The following is a 23,712-nucleotide window of genomic DNA, read 5'->3' as shown; positions in this document are numbered from 1 at the left end:
GCAAAATCTTCCCTTTTGTTTCCTCTTGAACTCTCTGCCTTTCTAATTGTGATATCAGCCCTTCATTCATTTTAATATTTTCTTTTCATTCATTTTCTCTCTAATATTAATTGCTTTGGAACCAATATAGGAAAAGATTATTTTTGTTTTTAAAGACAATGTTATTGATATCTTGAAACCCTGGTGGTAGTCTCTTGCTCTCAGACTTAGAATTTTGTTTTGTTTCATACAGCATCAGCAGAGAAGGAGTCTATTAAAAACATGTACACCAAGCTCCTAGATGCTTATGGCCTTTTGGGTGTTTTGAGGTTGAATCTAGGTAAGTAGCCTAAGTGACCTTGAATCTTTCTTTCTTTTTCAATCATTTTATTAATTTTCAAATTAATACAGATTAATACATATAACATCGTTAATTATACACGTAATACAAAGAGGTCGGGAGGACAATCATGACATATATAGTCATAAAGAATAAAAAATATATTCTAGGCCCCACGGTTTCTTGGTAAACGAATATATTACAAAAAAAAAGTCAAAAGGGGAAAGAAAAAGATTTATTATATAAAAAAACTTCAAATCGAAAAAAAATTGTAAGTAATAAAACAAAACAAACTAGAAAAAAATTTCAAAAGGAAAAAAAACTGGACTGATATTTCTCGATGAACAAAGAGCATTATTATGTCGTCAACTCCGCTCCTCTAAATTCAAAGATTATTGAAAAGGGATCTATATCATATGAAAATATTGAATAAATGGACTCCAAACTTCCTCAAATTTAAGTGAAGAATCAACAGTGCCACTCCTAATTTTTTCTAAGTTTAAACATGATACAGTTTGAGAACTTTGAATCTTGGTAAGTAACTTTGATTGTGAATAGAATTTTAGCTATAGCTAATTTCAACATTACTATGATGATGTTAAATATACTCTTTAACAAATATAAACAAGTCTTGAGTAAACCATTCTTTTATTAATCATCTGGAAAGCTTGATGATTTAATTTAAAAAAATCAAACTATCATAACTTGAGTTGAGTATGTCTAACTATACAGCCAATAAAGCTTTCAGATGCAGCTATTTTCTTGTCTATAAACGTGTATCTTTTTTTCATAGATGACAATATGTTACATTACCTTGTGCTGGTAACTGGCTGTATGTCAGTGGGAAAGATACAAGATTCTGAAGTCTTCAGAGTCACTTCTACTGAGTTCATTTCTCTTCGAAACGAACCTTTGGATGAGGAACGCATCTCTGAAGTACGAAAGGTGTTGAATTCTGGAAGCTTCTATTTTGCTTGGTCTTCCAGTGGTGTCAGTCTGGACCTGAGCTTGAATGCTCATCGTAGAATGCAAGAGCATACAACGGATAATCGATTTTTCTGGTGAGGTTGCTCTTCTGTTAATCCATAAAACTGAAGTAGCATAACATTATTATAAAGACTGGTGTTTTTGCAGTGGTTTTCAACCTCGTTATTTAAAAAAAATTCAACTGGAAGAATGTTGTTTGTAAAGGGACCATGAGATTACTATTGTGATAAAGAATGTCTCACTGACTGACTGTATATCTGTATACCCAAGAGGACCTTCTTTTAATAATTTTCAGCACCTTGATTGCAGATAATGGATATTGAATCTGGGGCTTCAAACGTGCGAAGTACAGGCTCTGTCACTGCACTGCACTGAAACAAAGTGTGGCTGTTAGTGGCAGCTAGGAAAGGCATAGTAGAATAATTAATGATTACTTTCAAGTTACAATTCCCTGTTAACTGTAGATGAAGGTCAGGTATGAGACCTGAGTTTCATTCCTTGCTTTGTCAAAGCCATCACTTGTTTTATCATTTGTACACTATTTAATGGAAGTTTGATGGCTGTTTTTGGTGGTGGGCAAGGAGGAATAAATTTCTACGTCTTCCAATTACTACAGTTCCAGCCACATTTAACTGAGATGACACAGCCCGGACTTGGTTTGTCTTTAATGAAATTAGACCCTACCCTATCTGTTTCTCTGTCTTCTTGCCTCTTCTCTTAAGCCCTGTAGTCCCAGGACTTGAAAATGTTTTGGCCTTTGTGCTTGAGAATTTATTTTCTCATCCACTTGCCAGCTTAATGACTGATACAGTCAGCATATGAGGACAATGACCTGAAAAAGGAAGAATTATTATAGCAGAGTAAAAGTTGTCTTATCCCAGCTCCCAGCTATTGTCCTCAACCTTCTTTTAGCACAAATCTAAATGGCAAAGCTTGGCGTCACCATTCCTACAATAGTTGTTACCTTTGGTACAGATATTTGCTTGGAGAACACATTGAAATTTAAACAAACTAGAATGTTGAAATATTTTGAACCATAAGGCATTCAATTTCAATTAGATGTCATGCCATTTATCTTGATCCAAGCTCAAATAACAGTCAAGTTGCTCATTAGCCTGGTTACTTACAAAGTCAGCTTTCTCGGACCCTTTGAAAGTAATCTGCAGACCTCTAGTTGAAAACCACTGATCTATAATACTTGGTCCAATGTCCTTTTACCTAAATGTAAAATTTATAAAACATTTTGTTTGTTGTATAAAACAAGAATTTTTTTGCATTTTGCTAATTTAACCCTCATGTTTAAAACCTATAATTTTAATAGCATGTTTTCAAGGTAAATTTTTGATGTAAATCTTAGGAATTTTAAGTAACAAGATACCTGTGAAAGATATGTGTTGCACTATAAACAATCTTTATTCCTTTAGTTTTAAAGTGCATTTTTAGAATTCAATGTTCTTCTAAAATTTTGCTCTAAAATTACAACACCTGGCCAAAAAATTACTTCATAAATTCATCTTTTACGTCCCCTAGGAACCAGGCTTTGCATTTGCACCTGAAGCATTATGATGTGAATTGTGATGAATGGGTACTGAGACTTATGTGTGGAGGAGTGGAAATCAGGACCATCTATGCTGCTCACAAACAAGCGAAAGCTTGTTTAATTTCACGTCTCAGCTGTGAAAGAGCAGGAACAAGATTTAATGTACGGGGAACAAATGATGATGGACAAGTAGCTAACTTTGTTGAAACAGAACAGGTACGATCTTTTTGAGGTTGTCCTTTCTTTTGATAATCCTTATTTGATGCGTAGCATGTTATTACTTGGCAAACAAAATAACCCATGATTTTCACAGGCAAAATAAAGAATTCCTAAAACTAAAGATGTAAATATACAAAAATCACCTGATTCCTAAATATGACTGTAAACTAAGTTAAAGGCAAAAGTAGAACAATTGTGACTGAAAATGATCAATCCATGTTTTCAGATCTGAACTGTTTTAGAATATATCACAACCAATCACCCTAATTAACGTTGTGATGAGGTCTGTTTTCTTCTAGGTGATAAAATGTCTAGTTTGTAGTTGTTGAGCTGAATTGTTCCTATTTTTCCCCTGCAACATTATAAATATGATAGACTATTTTAAAGGAAATCCTTGTCACTTGTGATCTTAAACAAAATTCCACGGAGTTGATTTCTCTGACAGTTGAGGGTCTGCTGTGGGTTATTTTGCTTAAAATATATAGCATTTTACACAACAGAAATAAGTCACTCAGTCCAACCTGTCTATTGCTAGTGTTGATGCTCCACACAAGTCTCATCTTTCCTTGCTTCTCCTAACCCATTACCAGATTGATTCATGGCCTTTAGATTGATTCATGGACTGAGAAGGCTGACCTATGAGGAGAGAGTAAGTAAAATAGGTCCACATTCAATATAATCTACCTATCCTATTATTCGGAAGTCCGAACAGTTCAGCATCTGGCTCACTGGATGATGCTTCTCACGCTCCGTTTGAACTTATGGTTCCCTCACTCCCTTTAAACTCACTGGGTTCACTGGAGAATGTGTTGTCCTGGTGTGTAATTTCTAAAAAAAAGAAGTGAATTAAAAGGTTCTGGTGTTAATAGGATTAACGTACATCTAAATCCTGAGCATGCTGGATTAACTGAAGTTTTACCGTATCTTGAAATGTATAAAATGGACTTAACAGGGTGCTGAAAAGCTGTATCCATTGCCTGGAAATTCTAGGGCTGGGGTAGATGATGATCATAGACAATGATATGGTATGGAGAAGTAAAATTCCTTCATTTGAGTAGTTTGTGATCCTTTGGAATTTGCTATTCTTTTGAGCCCTGGATGCTTAGCCATTGAATAGAATATATTGAGACTGATGGATTTTGGGCACTGAGGGGCATGGAAGGAAATTGGAGTTGATTCAGCACTATTTTATTGAATCTCCTATTTCTCATTTGGGTGTGCAGATTGTCTTAAGGTCAAAACTATCAATTAAATCATTCACTGGATAAATAAGTTTCTCTAATTCTTTTTTTGTTGGATTAAGAAATGAGTATATTTATGGCTTCTAGTGTTGGATTTCTTTCAAAGGTGAAAATTTTGTTTCTTGTCCACATGTTCAAACTGTTTCACAATCTTAAAGGCTTCTGTTGGGTCACCCCTTATCTTCTCTTTTCTAAAGTAAATAACTTAACCTTGTTCAACCTTTCCTGGTAATTAAAACTCTGTTCTGGTGTCATGCTTATGAATCTTTTTTTTGCACCTCCTTCAGTGCCTTTATGTCCAAAACTCTGCAGGATTTGGCCACAAGGATGCGGTTTCTGGAATTGTCAGGGTGGGCTCATCGGAATCTGTTTCCCCCATTTGATCTGTATTCTGTTTCTCTCACCTCCTCTTTCTTCTGCTGTTGCTGGTAGTACAAATAATAATAGTGTATAACAGGGAAGACAACATCAGATTTAACAGTGAATTGAAAATTTTTACCTAGTGGTGTAAAGCAATGTGTTGGAAATTTTAAAAAAAATCAAATCCTGGGAATACACAATAGCTCAGCCAGCATCTGAAGAGAACAAAACATTCAAGACCAGTGATCCTTCACCAGAACTAAAAGGTCATCAATTGAAACAAACTATTTGCTTCTCTCCGCAGATGCTCTGTGACTTACTGAGAACTTCCAGCATTTTCTGTTAACTAAATATAAACTTCTCTGTGATTTCTGTTTTTTTGCATTTGTCATGATATGCTTATTTTGACCTATGTATTTTTAGAAGATCTATGCCGATGTTCAAAAGGTATTCATTGGTGTTTTTAAACTTTTTCATCCACTTCATTCAGTAATGCTTTACTTTTATTTTCCAAAGGTGATATTCTTGGATGATTGTGTGTCCTCTTTTATTCAAATCCGTGGTTCCATCCCATTGTTCTGGGAGCAACCGGGTCTTCAGGTTGGTCTTTTCAGGTTATGTTGTAATTCATAATTGTAGGTGTAGAAGACAATGGTTGGAATTTACCCTCTGCCATGAATTCAGAGGACATTTTGGTTTAGTTATCTGTACTGGGTTATGACTTGTATTAACAGATGTACTTCCATTCCCATCAATTGATTTCTAATACTAAATTAACAGTAACACTCTGAGGTCATTGTTACTCATATGACAAAGGCTACTTTTGCTAATAGTCATTCTATTACTATACTAAAAGATGGACACAATTGATTTCCAAATAATGGATTGCACTGGCATGATGCTGCATCTTGCTCTCCAAATATAAATTTACTATTCCTTTTACATTCTTAGATTTTTTTTTGTTTTAGTTTCTTTTTCCTAGTTTCTCTTTGTTTTGTGGACAAGACCTATTTGTCAGCATCTCTTGGATGAGGTTTATCTATGAATGCTGACAAGATGCCTGACTTTGGTAAACATCATAGCTTAATCTGATTTTTTTTGGTCTTGCTCCCTCTTTCCACTTAATTATGAATGTATATTTTGCATCCAAGTAGAAATCTTTGTGACATTTCCTTTTCTCCTATCTCTAACCCAAGGACATTATCTGATTATAGTATCCTTGCTGCTGCTCCAGCAAAAGGTCACTCAACTTGCCATAGATGTATGAATCACTGTTTGTAGAAGTGAATATTTAAAACTACAATGTTATGGTATATAGTTATAACAACATTACATATTGTTAAATGTGCTTTGCTTTGAAGTAACCTGTGCCTACTGCAGACATCTCTTAACTGCTACTGTGATTGACCACTGGAATTTAAACCTGATGATGGGCTGATAAAGAATATCAGGATTGAGGTTAGGGTAATAGCATACCAAAAAAAATTGGCTATTTGGCGGCTTGATTTCATAGGACATAAACTATCTTTTACTGCCACCTTTCTTTTTTTAAGATAAAGATCAACTTAAAAACCTCTATTTAATTCTCAACTTTTTTTCTTGCTGATCAATTTTCTTTTAGCAGTTTCCTTTTAATATTTATTTAATATCGTTTATATTATTTTGTGTGGTTTAGGTTGGGTCCCATCGTGTTCGAATGTCCAGGGGTTTTGAAGCCAATGCACCAGCTTTTGACAGGTATTGAAGTTGCATTTAACAATGATTACTATTATCAGTTGAGTAATAGTAACAAATTTTTATCTTTTTTCAAAAATGATTGCTTGCATTAGAATTTATATTGAATATTAGTCTCTCAGATCTCCATTTCCCAAAATATACTAACTAATTTTTACAGACATTTTAGAACACTGAAAAAGCTATATGGGAAGCAAACTATAATCAATTTGCTTGGAGTGAAAGAAGGAGAGCACATGCTTAGTAAAGCATTCCAGGTAAGTGACTAAACTTGACGTAAAAATAAGTTTTTCAATACTCCAATTTTCAGGAAATTAAATGTAGTATGGTATCTCAGTTCAAAAGTTTAAAATAAAACTTGAGAATATTCTAAATTTGTGCTGCTTCCTTAATTATCTCTATTTTAAACAGCTACTTTAAATATGTGTATCTCAAGGAAGAACTTGCCTCTAGCTTTATTTCGATTAAGCATTTGACTGCTTTCAAACCTGTTGTACAAATAAAATTTATTTAATTCTCCGCTGCAATCTTTCTGGTTTCCTGAAGTTTCTTGCAGTAAATTATAGGCAGTGTTTGTCGTTCCCTTGTGTCATTTGATTGGCAAAGAGCAGTTTATCTATATTTGATTAGGAGGTCTGTGATTGGCTTCTTAGTCTGAGTTACCAAATCTCTGTTGCGGCAACAAAAGTAGCGAAAAGTTGGTCTTTGTGTCTCTATGTTAGTAGAAGAAAGATCTGCCTGGGTTCCAACACCTTGTGATATATATTCAATTGAGATAGGAATGATGAATAAGCATTAACAAACTAGTTGTCTATTTCACACACCTTGTGATTTTTCTATGGATATTAGTGCAGAAGAAATGTAGCACATTAGTTTGGGTACTGTTGCCTATTTTGATATGCAGCTCAATATGAATTTATGTGGCTTAGTCATTATTTAGCAACTTTTGCAGGAGGTGCATCTATTTGGACATTAAATGAGGATGCAACTGAGCTACTCATTGTGTTAACCTGATGATTAATGTCCAGGTCTACAGGAGAGCTGTATACTTGAACTAATTAATTGAAATGCAGTATGCATCTAGGAAAAGAATCGGTGCTTTGGTAGAGAAGGAAACTGAAAAGGACATTGTATCGTCAGTTTTGGGTGACCTCAATTAGTATTAAATGCCTTTCTGTGTTTAGTTCTCTTCAGATTGTGATTTTCTGATGTTAAATAAAAAGAATGTGCCATTCTACAAACCTGAATTTATTTCTTTTTGGTAGAGTCATTTGAAGGCATCTGAACATGCTGCAGATGTTCCTATGGTGAATTTTGACTACCACCAGCAGGTAAAAGGTGGAAAGACAGACAGACTTATAACTGTGCTGAAACCCAAACTAGAGACATTTCTGGAGGAATGTGGCTTTTTTTATTGTGATTCCCATGGAGTTCAGAGGTATGCTCATTTTACCATTAAAGTTTAAGTGAGGTATTTTTGTAAGGGATATTAAACCAATTGAATTTGAGCATAAGGTGTTGTCCCACAGGTGCCAGACTGGTACTATCAGAACCAACTGTCTTGATTGCCTTGACAGAACGAACAGTGTGCAGGCTTTCTTTGGGCTGGAGGTATGTTTCAAGTTGTAGTTATTTATTCTTCCAACGTATTACATTAAATAAGTGTAACCACCAGTTTCCTTAATCTCTGTCACTAAGTGCTTTATTTCAAACCTAGGGTACTGTTGCAGCAGAAACAGTTTAACTACCATGTGTAGAATGTTAGATATAATTACGATAAAATGCTTGCAAAAGTATAATTTAAAATTTACTTGAAAAGAGGGACCATGATATGGTGATTAAGTCATTGAACTAGTGTTTGGAGGTCTGGATTATTGATCCAGCTAATAAGTTTGAATCCTTCTATGGCAATTTAAATTCAAAGAGGTTAAATTAAAACTGGAATAAAAGTATAGTATCAGTAATGGAGGCCTGACATTCATGGATTGTCATTAAACGCCCAGCTAATCCATTAATGACATCCAGGAAAGGAAATCTTCCATCTGTACCTGGTCTGGCCAAGGTATGATTCCAGGCACATCATTGTGGTTGTTTTCTCAATGTTCTCTGAAATGGGTTAGCAAGGCTCTCAGTTCAAGGTCCCACTTTGGGATGGATAGTAAATTCAGGCTTTGTCCGCATCTGTGAATGAATAAATTATATAATTATTTGGCAAAACTTAGTATTTTTGTGGCTGAATCTCTTACCGATGGCATAGAATCTAAAATGCTACAGAAGGTTTCATTATTCGATTCTTGCATGACATTTGCTTAACCTGGAACATTATCTGATGTGAGTCTAGAAATACAATGAAAGCTCTTGTGTTCATGATAAAAGTTAATAAATTATAAAATCCTACCCAGGTTTGTGGTCATGAAATGTAATTGTTGATGATCATGAAATGTAATGTTCTATGAAATGTAGTAGTGTGAACAGGGAAGAAGCAAATATTTGATTTGTATTGTCTTGTAATGACAACCATTCTGTAAACTTAGATGACTGCTTAGGAAACTAAAATAGCCTACAGTAATAAATCATGTTAAATGCTTATTTCAAACTGATTAATTCAGTTTAAAAAGTTGAATTATATACATTTTGACTGTTTATGCCCTCCCATATTCATCATTTTTCCAACAGATGCTTCACAAGCAGTTAGATATTCTAGGGCTAGCTGAGAAGCAACAGATGGTCACTAGATTTCAAGAAGTCTTTCGTTCCATGTGGTCAATGTGTGGTGACTCAATAAGTAAAATTTATGCTGGAACTGGAGCACTGGAAGGAAAAGCCAAGGTACAGTATAATTTGTTGTACGTGGTGCTGGAAAAATAAGTAATGAAGTAGTGCTACTATTGATTTGTACAGTAGAACTTTCCTAATCATTCTGCATAAAACAACAGGCAGTCTTTGTTTTGAAAGTAAAATTTGCCTTGCACGTAACCTGACATTAGGCATTTCTAGAATTTTTACCTTTTTTCAATTTTACCTTTTACCTGCAGCATTTTTAACATGGAAGCATGTTCCATCTACTTAACAGAGATGTAATCAGGCAAAATGGTAATCACATGGAAGATCAGGATATTAGGAGAATTGACCAAAATCTGGTTCAGAGCTGTGCTTTTAGAAAAGTTTTAAAACAATAGAGGGAAAAATTTTGTAGAGGATTGTTAGTTTATTTCCTTTGCCTAGCGTTTGTCCATGTTAAATACATTGTGCTCATTAGAGCATCTACTTGGAATGTGTAGACATTTTCATTTGATTTTCCTTTTCTGTGACATTTGAATCCCGTTATGTTTTACATTGTACCCTGTAAGTGAGAATCTGTGTGTTCTTGGGCACGCACATAATCATGCCTGAAAGAGAGGGAGCACAATTTAGGAAACTGAAATTATTCACTTTGATGGAAAAGATGTAAAAATAAGATCCTCAATTTATGAAAGGGATGCATTCCAGAAAAATGTTTTGTTAAGCAATATTTCATAAATCAAAAAGGCAAGTGAAATGTATTAAGGGCATTTTACTACAATGTATTCCTTTGTGCAGAATGACATGCTATTCAATATAGCAAAAAATGACTTTATAAATTGATAACATGCTTCAAAGAAATGATGGACTTCTAGCAAAAATTCATAAATTAAACATTTACAAATCAAGGAAATATTACGGTCAGAAATTAGGAGGGTAAACTTTATCGCAAAAGATTGGGGTTCAGTAGCAAGGGCTTCTTACTGCTGTTACAGAGGGCTTAGGCGAGACTGCACTAATAAGTGATGATGTTTTGGCCTTTGTATCAAATGGTGTTGCCTTAAAGTCAGTGTGGCATGGATTCAACAGATTGAATCCTGTGGTAAAGGGGTTTAATTTAAGGACTGAGTAGATGGCCTCAAGAGTTGTGAATATTTGGAATTCTATATTCCAGAGACCTGTTGATAGCCACTCGATATATACATTTTTGAGCAGTAAAAACAAGCAATATGAGGATCAGCTGAGAAAGTGGACATGAGTTGGAGGATAAAATCTGATCTTCTGGAATGTTTCAGCAGTCTTCTCAAGGGAATTTATGGACCACACCTACTTTCTCATACACTCTTTTCCCATATTATCTAGTTTATTCTGTTATTGAGCCAGGCTTTTCAGATGAACTCTTGATCTCCCAATCTATCTCATCATGGCCTTTGCACTTTTATTTGTCTTCCTGCATTGTAACCTTTTCTGTAACTGCAACACTATATTCTGCATTCTGTTTTTCCATGTATATCTCGATGTAGTCATGTGTGGCGTGATCTATCTCGGTGGCATGCAAAACAAAAGTTTTTCTCTGTTTTACGGTACATGTGACAATAACAAACCAATACAAAAGCTTAAGTCTTACAATTTATTAAGACTTTTAGTATATGAAACAATGATGGGTCCATTTCGCTACCTTGATGAATATTTTAAGTTTATCCTTAGAGGAACTAAGCATTGCAAAATATGGTCTTGAATCAACATCTACCAGTCTCTGTCTCAATCTGCTTTATTCACTATCTATATTTGCATTCACTGATGTCAGTTAATTTGTGAATCCAGTCCTGATCCTACATCTCGTATTCTAAAGTCTTGTGCAGGTATTTATAAAGATTACTTTATGGCAATTGAGCTTGTGGAAGCGATTCATAGCTGATTGTTCTTTAGTCGAGAACCTGGCTCATACAGCACTACTTTCAAAACAAATATTTGCTTTGTTGTGAGTCATTATTTTGATGCACTCATAACAAACCTTTCCATCCTTTGTTTTTTCAGATTGACAGCAAAACATCGTTGTAGCTTTACATGGACTGTCTGTTCCTCTGATCGTGAAATTACCACAACTATTTGTTGTCTTTTTGTTATTTCCCTAGGGTAGCTTCTTTTTTCAATGTGTCATGTTGGATATTCGTGTGCTATGTACCTTCTTTCCCTCATAGTTTTAAACCACTGAACGGCCATTAGGCATTTAAAACTCTTAGTGGGCCCTTGAGAGTTATCTCAATTGTAAATCCCTACTTCTGTGCTTCTAATGCATCTTCATATGTTTGTTAGATGACTACCTTTTGAGGATGTACTTTACCTCCATATACATGCGAAGGGCTTGCGGTTAGGCATTTCTTCTGTTGCCACTTGGAAGGTGCTATTAGATTATGTCACTTTCTATTCCTCTTTGAAATTTTGTGAAGCCGATTCTGTACTGTGACAAGATCTTAAAATTCAGACAATAATTGTATTCACTTTACAGAAATCCAATGTAACAATCTCAGATTCAAAAGTTGTGTGGATTTGAATGCTAATTAAACTTTTTATAACACATGCAATGTGGAAAATCACTGCAGTGTTAAGAACTTTGCATTGTTTCATCTTAAGCAGAATCTTGAGCTTTGCTTTCATTTTCAGTGAAAAATACTACCCTAGTATTTGATGACTATGTTTAAATGCACTGAGTATCAAGATTTATCAGTGTAGATTATTCAGTAATTGATTTATTTTTCCTTCCTTCATTATTGCTTTCTCTGGGTGTTGGCCTTCCGGTGAGTTAAATATATCAGAGGTTTATAAAACAAAATGACCTAATTTAATGTATATTTGCAAAACACGTTTTCACTTCAAAGGTGCTTCATGCAATGTAGTGCATTAAAGTACAGAGAATACTTAGCTAACATCAATGCTTGGTTTAATAATCACAATAATGTAACTGTGTCTTTTTTCTCTAGGGTGGAAAGTTTAAGGATGGAGCTCGCTCAGTGACGAGAACCATTCAGAATAATTTCTTTGACAGCTCCAAGCAGGAGGCTATTGACATCTTACTTCTTGGTAATACCTTGAACAGTGACTTGGCAGATAAAGCTCGAGCTCTCCTAACAACTGGTTCTTTACATGGTAAGATATATTTTATAAATGCATGTAATGAAATTCAAAATATTTTTAATTTATTTATGGCATGCAATACAAACTAGTGTTAGACTTTAAATTTAAACTTGAAAGCACTTGCTGATTCTTTTTTTTGTTGTTAAAAAAATTATTTCCCTCTAGTACAAAAAACAGAATTTAGTCTGTAACTTGTGGAGAGACATCCATAGCCTCATTCAAGTAAAAAGCCTTTCTCCTTACCAATCAGATCAAGGCTAGGTGCTGTTAAAAAGAGTCAGGGATAAATTGAAGTTATTGGCAAGGTAAAAAGGAACCCCAGAGACATAGTGAGTGGAGCAGTAAGGAAAACAGTGAGAAAGCAGCAATGAGGTAGTGAGACATCAAGAATTATGATATTTTTGTCTTTAAATGTGACTTGAAGTATCAGTATTTGGTTTGGCATGGCTCAAATAAATGTGATTCCTGAGAGTGAACCTTGGAAGTATCTGGATTGTAAATCTGGCCCTTCCTCCAAACTTGTGCAGTACTGCTGGGGTGGAGCTTAGAGTGTACCTACAGAGACCCTATATTGTAAGAATATGACCAGGATTGGGCCATGTGACTCATTGTGCCTGCTGTTCAGTAAAATCATGGCTGATCCTTGATCAAAACACTTTCTGATATGATCCTCTCATTGGAGACCAGAAATCTGACAGTTTCAGCCTTGAATATATTCAAATAAATGAGATTGTTCAGACGAGGGTAAGATAATTTCAAACATTCACGGCTGTCCGAATAATGAAATTTTCTAGCTGTCCTGGATGGCCTATAAGCCTGAGATTATGTCCCTTCCGCATCCTCCTCAGGCCAGATTAAACAGTGTTTGATACCAGTCTACAAATACCTTGTTTTTAAGCTATCAATCTAGATGTCATTGGGGGCTAGGTAAGGAAACAAAAAAATTATCTAGAGAAGGTGGATTTGATCACAGTTGGAGGAAAAAGTCAATCGATTACGCTGATGAAATGGCATTTAATTATAAATGGCCTGGATGACTGACTCGGATTTCCAGAAATTTTCAATATCTTAATTGTCCTTGTGCAGTTTTACAAAATTTCCACAGAACATAAATGAGTTTGCCTTTTCCCACTGTTCTCCTGCACACATTTAAATCAGAGGGATTAATAGTTTTTTTAACAAGTCAAGCTGGGCTTCAAATGACTTTTATATTCAAATAAAATTTTTCTTCTCTTCGAATGGAAAATGTTATATTACTAAGCTAAGCTTTGATGACCGAAAAAAGACCTTGTCTTTGATCTTGTTCTAGAAATTAATCCAAATGCTCTTACAAGTACGATCAACAAAAGAAATGCTTGCATTTATCAGTCCCTTTCAATTGTTTTCATGGCATCTCAAAGCACTTTACAGAACTTTAGCTATTTTTATAATTTAGTTAAGAATTTTATTCCTTTAGCCACTGTTTACTCCTGTAGCTAGTATGCCACAGCTACCCACATTTGAAAGAAGCCACACATGGGCAGTTTTGACTCCACAATATAAAGTTCAACACCTGTAATGTTAGAATCCTCGTGAACAATCCCAAAAGCAATAAACCGCTCTATTGCAACTCAGGAACTTGGATGCTTTGCCATCGACATTGCCTCATTAAGTGGGGCACAAAAGGGCAGGAGATAGCCAATTTAAAGAACAAGATAGTGGGTACACCTTTTCTGGAGGGGTAGAGTTGCAGAGACACCATCTTCACAGAGTAAGTTTCATCACTGAAAATAACATGCACACAAAAACTCTGTGCAAGGAGAAGGAGGTCACCATATCACAAGCTAGCTACCCATTCACCTGTGCTACCAGGTACCACCTCCTCCATCTGTGGAACAGTCTGGTTCCTACGTTGGCCTCATTAGTACTTCAGAACCACAAAAACAGAATGGAAGTAAGTCATATTTGATCCTGGGATATTGCCTTAGAAGAAATTGTTAATTGGTTAATATATTTTTTGTACAGCATTCTATTATTCCAAAGTCAAGGCACTCCTTGCTAATGTAGCAACCTTTATGTTTTGTTGTGAGTCAAGTTACTAGAGCATTTGGCATGCTTCTACAAGGCATTGTCACCTTGATCAGTGAGATAAGGCATGTATATTGATACGGCCATATTCCAGGCCAGATGGACCACCCAGATTCTTGGACTCCCATTGTCAGTTTCAAGAGATTAAGTAACATTTTACCCATATTTGGATATGAAAGCCAATTCAATCCCTTTCATAGATATGATCATCTGTTTTTCTTGGAATTGCCTTGAATCACATTCTAACATTGGTTAATGTTTGCTTGTATTAAGTTTGATTATATTTTTGTGTACAGGTCTGTGGTCTAGAAATTCTTTAATGCAAGTTTCCATGTGTTAAAATAGCACTGTGAGGGGAACTCATACCATCTTTGATCAAGGCTGTAGGAATCAAATATCCTCCAGTGCACAATGTCTAAGGTGTTATGTGTAATAGAGCTGGCAGTTCCCAGCCTTGTATGCACATTTGGTAGGACTTGCCTCCGCAATCTCTTATTGTGGTGGAGGGTGCCAAGAGTTGAGGAGTTTGTCAGGCGGGAGAAAGGATGACAGTGGGCGAGTATTGTAGGGATTGGTGTAGGATAATTCTTTTGGGAAATGGGGATAATGATTAGGGAGCTGGCAGGAGTTGGGAGGGGTGTAGGAGAGAAATTGAGGAGCCTAAATGAAAACAAAGACTACAATAGCAGAAAGGCAATAGAAGAAATTCTGATTATGTGTGGTTTGGGAAGTGGTTAGTGTAGTCACTCCAAAACAGGAGGCAGGGCCCATCCTGGAAGAATCTTCATTGTCAGAACCCCCCACCCCCTTCACTTTGGTGATGCAGGTTGGGCTTATCAATAACACTGGGCCAGATGCTTTGTGTAACATCACTTCAACAATGTTTTTTTAAATGAACATTTAATGGCAGCAACCTAGCTAAACACATTTTTGTATTTTTTCCCCTCATTGTGTACTGTTTCCATCGAACATTTGAAAATTAAATGTTTCTTCAAGTAATGGGGCATACTTTTTGCTTGTGCCAGTGCTTTTGCTGTGTAGTCTGTGCCACTGGTTCCCCCTGCCCTGCATCGGTGTGGACTCCTAGCCTCTCAACAGAAGATAGCATAGTACATGGGCAAACAGCCAAGAGACTCGGGGTCAGGAGAATATCTTCCCCATTGACTGTACATTTGAACTTTGCAAATGATTTATGGATAAATCAAATTACAGAGCTGAATTTCTTAGAATTAAGCAATGTGATCTTAGTTTTTTTTAACTGGAAAATTTGTTGTTAAATCTTTAAAAGCTTGGAATTTGATCACTGAAGATCTGGATTATGCAAGCTAGCCACATTGTTTCAGTTTTATAAAGGGAGGAAGGGATTCTAGGAAGTTCCATTTAATAACCAATAATGTTAAGATTTTATTTTAAACTTTTTAGTTACTTTACAAGGTTCCATTTGTAATTCAGTGTCATCTTGACTCAATTCATAACAATTTCATCTCTAACTCAGGGTTCTCTGATCAAGCCCCAATGTGGATTTAAATGCATAATGCTGGGCGACACTTCATGCAATGCTGAGTGAGGCTGTGGCACTGGAAGTGTTGTTAATGGCATGAGCTGTTAATTCAAGGTACCGTGTGCCTGTTCAAGTGGATTTAATAGATCCCAAGATACCATTCATTAATTTCTCATTTGTGGGGGCAACTTATGTGCAAAATTAGCCATTGTTTATCTACGTAGCAGCTTTGACTATATTTCAAAACAAAAATCCTGACCTGTAAAGTGTTTTGGGATATTCTGAAGACGTGATAAATGCACATTCTTCAGTTTTGCCTGCGCAGTATGTAAAGTAGGCAAAACAATGGTTGCTCATGATTTGTTTCCTAGACATGAAATTGCTAATACCAGCCTTGGATTTTTTTTACACTGTTCCACTTTTATGGATTTTGTGTTTACTTTTGGTGGTTTGTTTGTCTAACAAGTTGTCACGAACCAGCAACAAAAGAAACACACTGAGCATGATTTAGTGTTAAAAACTATTTTATTAATCACTACTTATGATAATACGTAAAATAAAAGTAAAAATGTTAGTATGTTAGAATTCAAAAATGTTAAACCTCGAACGTTAACCCCAAAACTAAACTCGTCGTGTGTGTGGGTGGCAAAGTCCAAAACTCCCAGTTCCGGAATGGTTCTTAAAGTTCAGTTCCGCAAGCCATAAGGTGAAACATGAGCAAGGGCTTCTTCAACAACCACCGTTGTCTGAAGATAAGACGTAGATGTAGAAAAACAGAGAGAGAGTACATACGAAATCCAAATGTTCCATGATGGAACCCAAACGACACTTCAGTGTTTACTCGGTAGTGACTTCCTCACCCCGAAAAGCATCCGAATCGTGGTCGTCCACACACAAATACCTGTTTCCTTCTACAGGTCAGCAACAAAGTGAACTCCACTGGATTACTTCCAACTTCCATACATGGATTTCAGTAGCAAACACAGTTATTGTTTCTCATCCATCGATAGAGAAAACAGGCAGGCTGGTGTCTCTCTCCCTTCTCTCTCTCTCTCCTTCTTCTTCTGACTTCTTCAACAACGTCATTACGTCCTTTATCTTCTATTGACGTAAGCACGCCCCACACACACACTCTCTATCTTAAAGGGACTTTCACTGAGTCCGTAACAAGGTACAGAAGGACCAGTTCAAACTTGGGCGGGGGGGGAGGGGGGGAAGCTGTTAAAATTTGCAATAGAAAAGCTCAACAGCTTTGCTATTATTGGCATGTTTAGGAACAACCGTACAAGTCCATCTATTGAATGAAGTACTGACCAAGATCATATGTTTAGAGAGAATTCCTGTTGTCAGATTATAGTAAGGAAATTCTGCTCAGTTTGCATCACATTTCAGTTCAGGAAGTCATTTAGGACTTGCAGAGATTTCTGATGGCTGTGCAATCATCAGGTTCAAGGACATTGTGCTTAGTAGTGCTCAGTTACTGATTGTCGAGCATTGAGCCACATGAAGAATAATGGTCACTTGGGCGAGATACAAGAGGTTGTTCAGCATTTGCAGATGTCCATGCAGTAAGTCAACGTCTTCCAGATGGGTTGGAGAATTTTGGTGAGAAAAATTAGAAGGTAAAATTCACTTTGGTGGTTTTGGACTTTTAAGATGTTTGAGGATAACATTCCATCAGCGACTAAAACTTATTCTTCTAGCTTCAGATTTAATTTGTGTCAGGTGGAAATTTGAATGGATATTCTTCAAGTCCTGGATGGTCTGCTTTTTGATAGATTTAGCCAAGTACTTGCATTTGTTTATCAACCCAGAACTTTTTGGAAAGAAGGAGCTATTTTATTAGAAGGATGTATTTGTTTCTAACTTTGTACTAAATCAAGTAAACACGAGCTAGTAAAAACAAAATTCTGGAGATACTCGGGAGCTGAGGCAATGTCTGTGGAGAGAGAAACTGTTAACATTTGATTGTACTTTTCAACCATTTGAATGGTTCCTAAGTATTTTATGTTCCCTTTCTGTTGCCCTTTTGGATCTTTTCCTGTCATCATATCAGAATCAAATTATGTCTTGGTGCATCTTACATCTGTGAAAATCTTGCAAGATTATCATTTTCTAAGCAGTAATGTCTCCCTGATTACAGATTCTAATGGCAACCACATTGAACACAAGATTATAATTGGCATTTGAAGGGCATGCTAAAACAGTTTTTTTCATTTTAACGTGCTGTAGAAATTCAGTAAAATAAAAATCCTTTGTTATACAGTCTAAAATCAACTGTGTAATCTGCTTAAATACAGATTAATTAATGTGATTACACAACAATTAATGTGTGAAGGATTTAAGTTGCACCATATGTTCAAATGTATAACATCTGTTGTATAATGCATGTTGAGGTTTCTTTTTTATTTATGAAAGAACTTGATGCGCATAAGTGCATTTAATGCTTTTTCTTCTTCTCCTTTTGCTGTGGCTGCAGTTCCAGAATTGACACTTCAATCAGGTATAGTGCTTTGCCTAAATCCTTCAAAAATAACAGCAAAATCAGGTGTTTCTTTTCTTTTATTAATTGTATTATCTTCAAAAGGAACCCAAGTATTTATCATTCTGCATAAATTGCTTATTTGTTTTAAGATGACCTGTGTTAATTTGTGTAACAGTGGATTTTCTGATCTATTCTAATAAACGTTCTTCCTTTAGATGACTAAAACAGCATCCAGTTACATTTAAATAACTCAAATACTGCCATTAATTGACATTACAATAAATGTAAACTTTTTTTAATAAGTAGCCACATACACAAGTACAAAAAACTCTATCTTAGAAAATTGCAGTGAAGACATTAATTTGATACATTGGCAAAAATACATTTGATAGCTCATTGGACATTTAAATTTTCTTGAGATATTGGGAGGGGGTGGGTGGGGGAGATGTGCATTCTGATTTTTCAGTCTGCTGTGGTAGCAGAAGCACATGATGTATCCAGCATATATAATTAGTATAGGATATAACATATTGTGTGTAGAACCTTCCTTTCTTTTTCTACACCCTGTGTGTAATATCAGAATGATCGGAGGCACTAGACAAGTGTAGAATATCCAAAAGTTAGCCCTACATTGCAAATATTCCTTAGCTTCCCCATCACTTCTCACAAAGATTTATATGAGATATGGCAGAGAAGTGCACAAGAGGGAAAAATGCTTGTGGGAATTGGGAGAGAAGCAAAATGCTAGTAACAGTTGGAAGAGGAGGGCAAAGCAAAGATTTGCTCGTACGAGTTGGGTGGAAGAGGAGCAGAAAATTGACACTTTGAACTAGAGAATGGAGGTGCCAATATGACTCAAAATAGCTTGCAATTTACCTGGGAAAAAAATATGAAAATCCCTGTTACTTTTGCAGAAGCCTACTTGAAATGCACATCTCTACTAGAATGAGGGCAGTGAACTGGCAGAGGAAGTTATAATTTCACTGAATAGGAGCTACCATGTAATAGTTTAAAAAAAATAGGCAAAATCTTCCATTAAAAATAACTCTTTGTAATGCACACAGCAGAGTAATTTACATCCACTGTGTTTGTAACAGCAGATTCTGTAATAACTTCTGTTTGTGGGGCCCTTCAATTAGTTATATTCCTCAAAATTAATCCAATGATATAGATCATGGAGCGTTCATATAGCTCTATTGCATCTAAAATTCTGAAAATTAAATTCAGATTCAGAGTCGATGGTAGTAGAAAGACAAATACACTTAGTAAATGATGTACATATCACAATATCTACTATTGATTTGGTGGTAGGACATGGGTGGAATTTAAAAATAATTAGATTCATTGGATATTCAATCTAATCACTTGAATGTATGACTGGTTGTTTCACAGAGAAAATTTTTCAAAAACTATAGGGATTGAAATCACTGTATAAGGAATATAGACTGGTCTTATGGAGTGTTTCTGTGAAGAATGTACTGTAATAATTAATTTGTTTGTACTATTGAAGTCATAACTATTTGATACAACATTGAAGTCATAACTACTTGATTAAAAATACTATCATCGAATGATAGAATTCAGAAAGCTAGATGTATCAAAGATTTTCACTCCAGGCAATAATAGGGCAGCCAGGCACTTGTTCAAGTGTTTGCTGGGCAGTTAAGGAAGGATAACAAGGGCATGTGGTTAGAGAGTGAAGGGAAATCCAGGGCTTCCAAGTAATTCTAAAATTCAATCTCTATTTGCAGCCCTCGGGTAAAAATTGCAATTGAGTCATAATTAAGACAATAAATTTAAATTCACATATTTAATACAGGATGCTTTCTAGCCCTTGCCCCTTTTGTCTGATTAAAATTCTAACCTATCTGAAGGCAAAAAGAGTGACCTGTACAAATCAGAGCCGTTTTAAATTTTTTTTATTCTTAAAAAAGAGCTAATATATCCTATGTCAGAATTTGGAAGCTGGACAAATATGTATAATTACATGTTTCTAAAAGAACATTGTTTTCTAACTTTACAGCTTCACCCAAAGTCTTGCATGGTATGTGTGAAAACTACCATAAGTATACAAAACCAAAACGAATCAGAGTCAGTGTTGGAACCTGGAATGTGAATGGTGGAAAGCAATTTCGTAGTATTGCTTTCAAGAATCAAACTCTAAATGACTGGCTGTTGGATGCACAAAAAAAATCAAACGCTCAGGACTTCCAAGGTAAAATCTTGCATTTACTATGATTGTTTGGTAACTTCAGCTGTGCTCAGTACTGTATTTTTTAGTGTACACAGTGTGCTTTTGAATTTTAATGTTGCAAAGCAGAAATCTTGGAAGAAGTCAAATGGTATGGTTTCTTATCATTAGCACTTGAGCCCTTGAGAAATTGAAAAGGAGTAGGCAATAGGTGTAACTCGCCAGCCACCCAAGTCCCAGGAACAGGCTTTGCCTCACTTTATCTCTGTAGCCTCCTTTTGTACTTGATCACCTTACAGTCTCCATTTTATTAATTCAACCTCTGTTACATTCATCCCAATGTTACTGACTATGTTCTCAGCTTTCAAAGTTTCCTAGAGAAATAGAGGACTGCAGATGCTGGAATCTAGATGAAAAACACTGTGATGCTGGAAGAACTCAGCAGGCCAGGCAGCATCTGTGGAGAAAAGCAGGCAGTCAACATTTTGGGTCAGAACCCTTCTTCAGTACTGAAGATAGGAGAAGGGGAAGCCCAATATATAGGAGGGAAAAGTAGAGCAGTGATAGGTGGAGGGGAGGCAGGGTGGGTACAAGGTGGTGACTGGTAGATGCAAGTAAGAGATTGTGATAGGCAGGTCCGGGGGAGGAGGGGAGAGCAGATCCACCAGGGGATATCTGCTTCCCCTTTTCCTATCTTCAGTCCTGAAGAAGGGTCCTGACCCGAAACATTGACCGCCTGGTATTCTCCACGGATGCTGCCTGGCCTGCTGAGTTCCTCCAGCATCATCGTGTTTTTCATCTGAAGTTTCCTACTTTGGAATTACTTCCCTATATTTCAACACATTTCTATCTTTCTGTGACCCTCCTGCTCAAATCTCTAATAAAGGATGCGACATCAAGACACTTAATATGCTTGAACAGAGTGCACACAGATTAATCTGTTACTGAATGTCCTACAAACTAGGAGCAGAAGTAGGACACTTAGATCCTCAAGTCTGTGCTGCCATTTAGTGTAATTATGCCTGATTTGATTGTAAACTCAACTCCATATTCCTGCCTACCCACAATAATCCTTCACCCCTTCACTTATCAAATATCTACCTATCTCTGTCTTTATAAAAACATATAACTTGTTTCCACTGCACTTTGAGGAAAAGAGTTCCAAGGTCTAGCAGTCCTCTGAGAAAAGAAATTGCTTCATCTCTGTCTTAAATTGGTGATTCCTTACTTTAAAGCAGTAGTCTCTAATTCTAGATTCTCCACAAGAGGAAACATACTCTTTACGTTCACCCTTGCAAGACTCCTCAGGATCCTTGTATATTTCAATCAAGTCCCCTCTCACTCTGAGAGTCTAGCAGATGCGAGCCTAACCTGTCCAACCTTTCCTCATAATTCAACCCATTCTGTCCAAGTATTGGCTTAGTAAACCTTATCCAAATTGCTTCCAATGCATTAACGTCCTTTCTGAAGCCAGGGTCCAGAAACGTAGTTAAGCGTGCAGCCGGCACTGTGGTTCAGCAGTAAGTGCTGGTGCCTCACAGCTCCAACAACCCAGGTTCGATTGTGATCTCTGGTGTCATCTGTATGGAGTTTGCACTTTCTGTGATAATTTGGAAGTCCCCTGGGTGCTCAACTTTCCTCCCACTTCCAAAAAAACATGCTGGATGATAGATTAATTGGCTGCAGTGAATTGCATCTAGTGTGGCTGGGTGGCAGGAAAATCTGTGGAGTAGGGAGGCAGTTAATGGGTCTGGAAGAGTGAACAGATTGCAGGAATACACTACCGGGGAAGTGGTGGAAGCAGATACAATAGCAACATTTAAGAGGCATTAGGCAGGCACATGAAAAAGGGGATGGAGGGATATGGATCATGTGCAGGCAGATGGGATTAGTTTAAATTGGCATCGTGGTCAGCACAGAAATTGTGGGGCAAGGGACCTGTTCCTGTGCTGTACTGTTCTATGTTCTAAAAGGCAGGATTAGGCTAGTTGGACCCTAGTCTGCTCCACCATTAAGCAAGATTATGGCTGGTCTTCTATTTCAAACACCATTTTGTTGCCCTATCCCAGCATTCCTTAATTTATAATATCCAGAAATTTATTCACCTGTGTTTTGAATGTAATCATTGACTGCGTATCCACAATGCCTGCACATGGTCTATATCCCTCCATCCCCTGCCTGTTCATGTGCCTGTCTAAATGCCTCTTAATGTTGCTGTTGTCTGCTTCCACCACTTTCCCTGGCAGTGTGTTCCTGTCACTCTGTGAGTTTAAAAAAAACCTAAAAAACTGCCTCATAAATCTCTTTAAACTTTCCCCCTCTTACCTTAAATCTATGCTTTCTAGTATTTGACATTTCTGCCCTGGGAAAAAGATTATATGTTCCCTATCTATGCTTTTCATAATTTTATACACTTCTATCACATCACTCCTCAGCTCGAGAAAACAATCCAAGTTTGTCCAACCTCTTCTTATAGCTAATACTGTCTAATCTATGCAACATCTTGGTGAACCTCGTTTGCACCCTCTCCAAAGCCTGCACATCCTTCCTGTAAAAATGGTGTCCAGAACTGCACACAATACTCCACATATGGCCAAACAAAAGTTTTATGCAGCTGCGTTGTGACTTGTCAACTTTTATTCTCAATGGCCTGACCGATGAAGGTAAGTACGCCTTCTTTACCATCCTATCTACTTGTATTGCCACTTTCAGGACTTGCACCCCAAGATCCCTCTGTACATCACTGCTCCTAAGGGTCCTGCCATTTACTGTATATTTGCAGGCACAGTAGCATAGTGGTTAGCATAGTGCTTTACAGTGCCAGTGACCCAGGTTCAAATCCGGCCACTGTCTGTAAGGAGTTTGTACGTTCTCCCCATGTCTGTATGGGTTTCCTCCGGGTGCTCTGGTTTCCTCCCACATTCCAAAGACGTACAGGTTAGGAAGTTATGGGCATGCTATGTTGGCACCGGAAGCGTGGCGACACTTGCGGGCTGCCCCCGAAAATCACTATGCAAAAGATGTATTTCACTGTGTGTTTCGATGTACATGTGACTAATAAAGATCTTATAGTAAAGGTCTTACTTTCCTCTTACATTTGACCTCCCAAAGTGCAGCATCTTGCAGTTGTCTGGATTAAACTCGATCTGCCA

At 36.7% G+C, this 23,712-nt stretch overlaps 1 protein-coding gene across 9 annotated transcripts in view; it reads left to right on the top strand.

Annotated features, from left to right (window-relative positions):
• synj1 (synaptojanin 1) overlaps window positions 1-23,712 on the top strand; it is an 84,871-nt gene that overhangs the window by 19,052 nt on the left and 42,107 nt on the right. For 7 of the 9 annotated variants that reach the window (XM_052015341.1, XM_052015340.1, XM_052015339.1 and 4 more), the window contains exons 3-14: window positions 233-319; window positions 1,113-1,380; window positions 2,837-3,062; window positions 5,183-5,266; window positions 6,342-6,403; window positions 6,561-6,657; window positions 7,666-7,838; window positions 7,930-8,011; window positions 9,077-9,229; window positions 12,163-12,328; window positions 18,364-18,387; window positions 20,393-20,584. In XM_052015341.1, coding sequence (XP_051871301.1) covers window positions 233-319; window positions 1,113-1,380; window positions 2,837-3,062; window positions 5,183-5,266; window positions 6,342-6,403; window positions 6,561-6,657; window positions 7,666-7,838; window positions 7,930-8,011; window positions 9,077-9,229; window positions 12,163-12,328; window positions 18,364-18,387; window positions 20,393-20,584 — 1,614 coding nt within the window. The remainder of the gene's footprint in view (window positions 1-232; window positions 320-1,112; window positions 1,381-2,836; window positions 3,063-5,182; window positions 5,267-6,341; window positions 6,404-6,560; window positions 6,658-7,665; window positions 7,839-7,929; window positions 8,012-9,076; window positions 9,230-12,162; window positions 12,329-18,363; window positions 18,388-20,392; window positions 20,585-23,712) is intronic. The other 2 variants (XM_052015337.1, XM_052015338.1) reach the window with 2 other exon arrangements.

Source organism: Pristis pectinata, chromosome 4, assembly GCF_009764475.1.
Source record: "Pristis pectinata isolate sPriPec2 chromosome 4, sPriPec2.1.pri, whole genome shotgun sequence".
NCBI classification, from domain to species: Eukaryota; Metazoa; Chordata; class Chondrichthyes; order Rhinopristiformes; family Pristidae; genus Pristis; species Pristis pectinata.
This window is presented reverse-complemented; position numbering and strand designations above follow the sequence as displayed.